The sequence below is a fragment of the Trachinotus anak genome, unplaced genomic scaffold, assembly GCF_046630095.1.
Source record: "Trachinotus anak isolate AG129_WGS33_773 ecotype Australia unplaced genomic scaffold, CSIRO_AGI_Tana_v1 ptg000018l, whole genome shotgun sequence".
NCBI lineage: Eukaryota > Metazoa > Chordata > Actinopteri > Carangiformes > Carangidae > Trachinotus > Trachinotus anak.
Genome location: NW_027273869.1, coordinates 16,406,387 through 16,413,434, shown reverse-complemented (window position 1 = coordinate 16,413,434; position 7,048 = coordinate 16,406,387). Strand labels below are relative to the sequence as shown.

Genomic DNA, 7,048 nt, shown 5'->3' with positions numbered 1-7,048 from the left:
GGTCAAATGAGATGCTACAACAGTTATCATCAAACACTTGCAAATGAGGACAACACTTAGCTTTAACAGTCTGATTAGTGCAGGGTCATAATCATAATAAAAAAAGCAGAGCATCAATTATTCAGTAGCAGTTGACTTTTATGTTGCATATCCAAACACAAGTAACCACTGATGCCAGACTTGCAGCAAAGACATCGTCTCGGTAACCACATCACGTTCAACAATCGCTGAACATCTTTTAGCAAAATATAGACATCATCTGATGACTACAGGTACACGGCAGGAATAACTCCAACACATTCTCAACAGCTGTAATGGAATAATTAATGATTCTGTATAAATGAAGCAAGTGGTCACAATTCTTATTGTGTGCATAAAAAAAAAAAAAAACTTTGCAAATGTTAAGGCACTCAGAAAGAAGCCAGTAAACCTCAACTCTTCTGATATTGAAACCAAACTGAGGCCACAGCAGGACAGTGGGTTTGTTTACAACACATCTGGAATCACATCCTCATTTTCCAACAAACTGTCTAGTCATCCTTTTCCCATCTGACCGATTCCACTCCACACTCATCTCTAACGCTAAACAAATCTTCACTTACATGAATTGGTCCATGCTGTGATTCTGTTGCATGATGAAGATCATGGCATAAATACAGTAAACATAGTGCAATACCCACTGTCACTATATGAGTGCTTAAATGCTTTGGGATACAGATAATAATTCATCGCCCTTAATTCCCAAACCTTGACTCCTCGGCGAGGATGGACGTCTAGAAGGTGAACCTGCGGCTGTCAGAGTGCCCGACTTTGTCCAGGTTGGGGTTGCAGGCGAACTGGATCATCGGTGGCGGTCCACACATGAGGATGAGGGTGTCATCACTGGGAGGAGGCAGGTGGTCCCTGATCATGTCCTCACTGATGAAGCCTTGGCTGTACTCCCAGTCTGAAACACAGAGGAGCCCAGAGTTTAAAAATGGCTCAATATGTAATGAGGTTTGTGTTTGTTAGGATTCTATTAGCTTTTATTAGTGATGATAAAATTATATCACCAATACGTTCATGACTCATTTAACAGTGTAGACTAGTGACACCTACTGGTGAGGATGTTACTGACATACAGAGGTGGAAAGTATTATTATGACCTGTTACTTTTCAGGTTAAAAAAACTGCTAAAATATAAAATACACTTAGCAGTTGAACTACACAGTCATATGTAAGGTACATTATAATACACGATAATACGACACTCTGAAAGGAGAGTTTCTGCATAATTTCTCCATAAATGAAGGTCTGTTACTTGTAATAAAGTTTTTTTTAATATTTGGTATTTCTATTTAAATAAAGTACTTGAATATTTCTTTGACCACTGCCATTACAGCAAAACTCCAACTAATGATTATTTTCATGACTGAGTAATTTACACATTATTTTCTTGATTAATTGTTTGGGCTATAAAATGGCCATCATGATTTCACAAATCCATCTTGTTTTGTCCAACCCAAAGCCCAAACATGAAGAAAAAACCCAAACACTGTGCTGCTGCTTTAATAGAGTCCTTAGATATCTGTATTAACTCCAGCTACTGTCATATAAAAAACTATCTTCAATCATTTTGAAAATGTTAAATGTTTAATTATAAATGAACAAGTATGAATTTAATTTGTGTGGTTTGAGCTTGTTGAAGCCCAACGTGCACCACAGACGCCTCAGAGCTTCAGTAAACACCGAAATGATTAATAGATTAACTGACCCACAGAATCTGATAAGATGGAAACTGGTCAATTATATGTCACGTTTTAGGTCAAACAGTTACTGGTTCCAGTTTCTTCAATGTCAGTCAACCTCATTGGTTAACTTATTTCTGGGTCTTGAACTTTTACTCACATCACTTTAGATTCTAGGAACCAGAGACATTATCTGGAACAGCTTTATATTATAGCCCTTTGTTTTAGATCCCGTTTCCCTGTTAATACAAACTCCTCCATGTTCACCTGCCGTCTTGATAAATTCAGTATAATGTCCATTTCCACAGCACTAATTCCCCAAATGATGTAAAACTATCATGACTCTTCTTTTCACATTAAAAATCTTACAGCCTTTACTTCATAGGGAGGCTTTTAATGTGAAAAAAAAATCAGGAAGTATTGAGTTGTGTTGACAGTAGTGACTGGGGTGAAGAAAAGTGACTGGAACTAATTATGAAAACATTATTTCTCTTTATTTCACAAACTAAGCAGATATGTGACTATAACATGAAAGCAGTGCTGTTTGAAATGTCCATAACACTGAATTTACCATGTGAGCTGCTGTCTGCAGTATCTACAATCCTTCAATGAGAGAAACCAGAGTGTTGGCAGCACTAATCCACAATCTCTTCTCAGATTTCATGAAACGTATTGTTGGAGAACTCACCTTCAGGCGCCTTGTCCAGGGTGAACCACAGCTTGAACCGGTCGGGGTGGTTGACCTGAATCTCCTCCAGCTCCGGTCGCACCAGGATGTCTTTCTCAGTCTGAGAGACGGACACAAACTCTTACATGATGACGATACAAACCTCCACTTCTCAATTCTATCATGAAAACAAACAGTAAGAGTTATATTTCAAACACCAGCTGACCCAGGCTGATAAAGCTCACCTGGTTGGCGAACAGCAGGTGACACACGGTCTTGTCCTGTGGGTCCTTCGTCACTGCGGTGATCAGCTGCAGCATGGGAGTGATGCCTGGAAGAAAACACCAGAAAACAGAATGAGGCTCGAGGTTTTGTTGAGTCATGTTCACAGAAAAAGGCTTCAGACATAAAATTACTGTCATTAAACACAATATATATATGTGGCTAAGCTTTCTTTGTGGACCCCAATTAAGGGAAATCTTAAACCCCTGAAAAACGTCTCTGTAATCTATGAAATATTCCTGACTAAAAGAAGCCAGATCAAGTTAAAAGTATCTTTAGTTGTTATTTGCTCAGAGTTTAAGACTGAGAAACTCTGAGGGCGGTGTGGGTGTGGTCTGATCAGATATGACTGACAGTGAGCAAACAACCACACCGAGCCCCTCCCTGTTCAACAATATGGTGTAACGCTCACGTATCCACAGACTTGACTGTATCATATATTTCTAACCACGGTTACTGGTGCTGAACAGTTCCAGAGTGAAGAGTCATTTCATTAGAAAAACAAACTGAGCAGAAGAGCGACAACAAACAAGGATTCATGGATCAGCAGCTTCAGGAGCACTCAAACAGAACCTCTGCTACCAACGCAGTCAAAGTCACCGACATCATTCTGACGTGTGATGTGAACGTTAACTGAAGCTCCTGAGCTGCATCTGCATGAGTTTATGTATCACACTGCTGCCACGCGATTGGCTGATTGCATGAATAAGCAGGTGCACAGGTGTTCCTAATAAATCCCGGTCCTCTCCATCCAGCAGCATTAGGCTCTGCTTCTTTTTTGTTTTTATTGATCAAGCCTGGTTCAGAAGTTGACACTCAAATAATAATTCTCAAATCACCATTTTATTATCTTAGGTTTTATTTTTTAAGCAACAACGTCAAATATTTGCTGGTTGTCGAATGTGAGGATGTGTCATACATGATCTGAACATTTATGGGTTTTGGTCTGTTGGACAACTTGATGATGATATCTGCATGGAAAAGATATATATAATATATCTTATAATATATAAGATATATATACAATAATAACTCTCAGATCATTGATCGTAAATGAAAACAATCAATCAGCAGCCCTAAAATAAATATTCAAAAAAGAGCATAGGTGCTGTTTCACACAAACTCCAGTGGTTGTGAGGAGCGGAGCTGTTGTTTGTGCCGTTGTCAACTAACTACACTGATCGTGAGATGTGTTTGGATCTGGGGGAAAAAACATGAACAGTATAATTTACACTGGAAGTTTCTCTTACCCGTCCCTCCAGCAATCATGCCCACATGTTTGGCCGTCTTGGTCACAGCTGGAGACTTTTTATCTGGCTGAATGGCAAAAGCTCCTGTGGAGGGAAATTCACAGCATCAAACGTCCGAAAAAAAACTGACTATGATTCATCTCTTATATTTGGGCATCATGCTATGATGCTGACCTTTGCCCTTGTAAACAAGAAGGCCGCTGGGTCCTCTAAAATCAATGGTGTCGTTGATCTTGAGGCTCTCCAAGTACTGACTCATCTTCCCTCCCTCAGGGAATTTAGGATGAACGCCTTTAAAGTAAATCTGTCAAAAGAGGACAACAGGAGAAACTAGTTCAGAAAAGTAAACTGACAGTTTTACAACTGAAGAGAAACAACTTTCTTTCAGGCTTCACCTTCACCACCAAGTCCACGAAGCCTTTGTCATCGTCACTGGACACCGGCGTGTACGGACGGACGACCAGTTTACCGTCGATCTTTGCAGACAGATAGATGTGCTGCCCTGAGAGGAACAACAGCAGCTTCACATCAAATATTCTGGATTACTACCAGCACAATGTGATGTAATGCTAATCAAATTTATGTCGAAACTAATATATTGCAGGAAAATATGGCTGAAACGATAAGTCAATCAACAGAAAATGACCCTAAAATTTTTCTGATAATCAATAAATCGTTGCTCAACAGTCTCTGGTTCCAGCTTCTCAGAAATGAGGATTTGTTTCCTTTTGTCTCATGTGATAGTAAATGAATATTTTTGGGATTTGGACTGATGGTCAGACGAAACAAGCGATGTGAGGACATCACCAATTGATTGTGAAACTACAGTTTTGTAATTTCAGCTGTTAGTTGCAAACCTAATATTATATCTTCTTCATTCGACTGTCTGTGATTTTCAACATATTCCGTACATAAAATCACATCCTTGTTTAAGCTGCTAACAAAGACTGTATGTACATCTTTACCTTTGCAATCCTTTTCCTCTCATTGTACGAATCACCTTTAGGGTTGCAGCTAATGATTATTCCAATTATTGATTAATCTGCTTATTACTTTCTTAATTGATCATTTTGTCTAGAAAAAAAAAAAAAAAGAAGATCCCTCAAAATTTCTAAGAAGCAAAGGTGACATCTTCAAGATGCTTGTTTTGACCAACCATCTCTCCAACACCCACCGATATTCAGTAAAGCAGCAAATCCTTTCATCTGAGAAGCTGGAACCAGCAGATGTTTGGTACAGTTTCTTGAAAAATGTCTGAAACAAAACCTGATTATCAAAATAGTTGGATTAATTTTCTTTTTATTGACTGATCAATTAATTGTTGCAGCTCTAAACATTAGCATTATCTACACACCTTACATCTGTTTGTGTGACACTATGCTGTATTTCCCTGGCACTGTATTTTGTACACATGTAGGTGTTACTGTATTTTGTGTTAAGGTTTCCATGTGTTACATCCTGATCGTGATTCTGTGAGTGCACATACGAACCGATGGGGAGACCGAGGATGTGTTCAGCAGTGGGCAGAGCAAAGCGGAACCTCCTTGTGTCATGACTGACGATCTGAAGCGACACACACAGAGCAGTTTCTCAGAAAGACAGACAGTGCATGAAGGAAGCATGCCAAAACCACCAGCAACAGTGGTGCATGAACGCATCTGCTGCGTTTGCAAACACAGTAAACGGGCGATTTTTGTGCAGCTGTTGTGCTCTGCAGACTGGTCACCTGTTTGTCCAAGAGCCGCAGTGCATATTTGATGTTGGGGTCCTCTAAGGTGATGGCAGGTCTCCTCTTTGAGAAGAAAAGTCTGAAGATGAGGTTGATGATGCTGTCAAAGCCGCCCCGGATCAGCTGCGATAAAGGGCACAAGCGGGAGAGTGACTCAGACCACCGTGCTAGCATTAGCTACCAACTGTTTGAGACCTCCGCGGGGCGTTGTCTAACTAAAGTCATTTCTGTTTAATCCATAACAGGAGAAATGAGTCATGGCAATTCCTGAGGGCAGGCCAAGCTCCCACCAGAACTTGGTCTGGAAAACTGAACGTTAGCTAACGGTAGCCTGAGCTTACGCAGAGGAATGTGTTGAAATAAAACGAGTCTGGCTGCTTTTCGGTGAAGTATACTTACGCCAATGATGTAGGACAGCATTTTCAGTCCGTTTAGTCAACTGCAAGGTCGGCTGTCAGTGCAGGGAGCAGCCCCAGACGAGTTTACTGCAACCAACTGAGACGGTGCAACCAGCTGTCATGTAACCAAGCTAGCTAGAGCAAACATACACATCCGGTCAGCGCTTTTAAAAAATAAAAGCGATTTGGAAAACGAAGTGGACTTTTTTTTTTTAATAACACGCATAAACTCGCCTATGAAATGAATAAACTCAATCATTAACACGCTACTATTTTTATACATTTATTATTGCTTTTAAAACACTGTATTTATATTTTCTTACTAAATAAATGCACACGCTTCCGGTTTTATAACGGCTAAATTTGCTAACTTCAGAAGCTTACTTCAACGTCACTTCCTGTTTTGGCTCTCAGAATAAAAGCTCTCAATACATAAATAAAACCCATACCAGGCACGTTCTCAGGCAAAATACAGTTATTATAATACATTCATATGCCGAGTGACTAGTTCCTCTTTTTCTATTTTTATTTGTCATGTTCCTGTTAGCCACAGCTAATACTTATCTGTTCTATGGATCTAGTTGTCTGTTTCCTGTTGTGCATGTGATACTTCAGTTCCCCTTCAAGAAATATTCCTTCCAGGGGTATGTGTCAAAATTATGTCATTTGTTGCACAGAAAATTATTTCATAATTAAAGTGACACTACCAGTTTTTACTGTCAGACACTTTAAAGTATCAGAACTTTATTTACATGCTATTCAAGAAATACCTTGCTCCTTCTTACATAAACTTCTTCAGTCACACTATCAGCTGGTACAAAATTCACGTGCAGAAAAAGTTAAAACCCCAAAGTGTCCAAAGATTTGGAGAAATTTGTCAGGTTCAATTTTTGAGGAAATGTGAATAAAATTTTGAAAACATATCTAGAAAATATCCATTTGATTGAATGATTAAGTCTTGGGTTTGAATGTTGCACTCAGTGTTAATGTTGCGT

At 39.4% G+C, this 7,048-nt stretch overlaps 1 protein-coding gene across 1 annotated transcript; it reads right to left on the bottom strand.

Annotated features, from left to right (window-relative positions):
* Positions 1 to 117: 117 nt before the first annotated feature.
* Positions 118 to 6,213, bottom strand: cyb5r3 (cytochrome b5 reductase 3). The gene is made up of 9 exons (XM_071501925.1): positions 6,055 to 6,213; positions 5,653 to 5,778; positions 5,417 to 5,489; positions 4,322 to 4,428; positions 4,101 to 4,230; positions 3,927 to 4,010; positions 2,640 to 2,725; positions 2,416 to 2,515; positions 118 to 946 (listed from the first exon to the last, which is right to left on the bottom strand). Exons 1-9 carry the CDS (start codon positions 6,073 to 6,075, stop codon positions 774 to 776), a joined length of 900 nt encoding a protein of 299 aa, XP_071358026.1. The 5' UTR covers positions 6,076 to 6,213; the 3' UTR covers positions 118 to 773.
* Between the last annotated feature and the right edge of the window lie 835 nt (positions 6,214 to 7,048).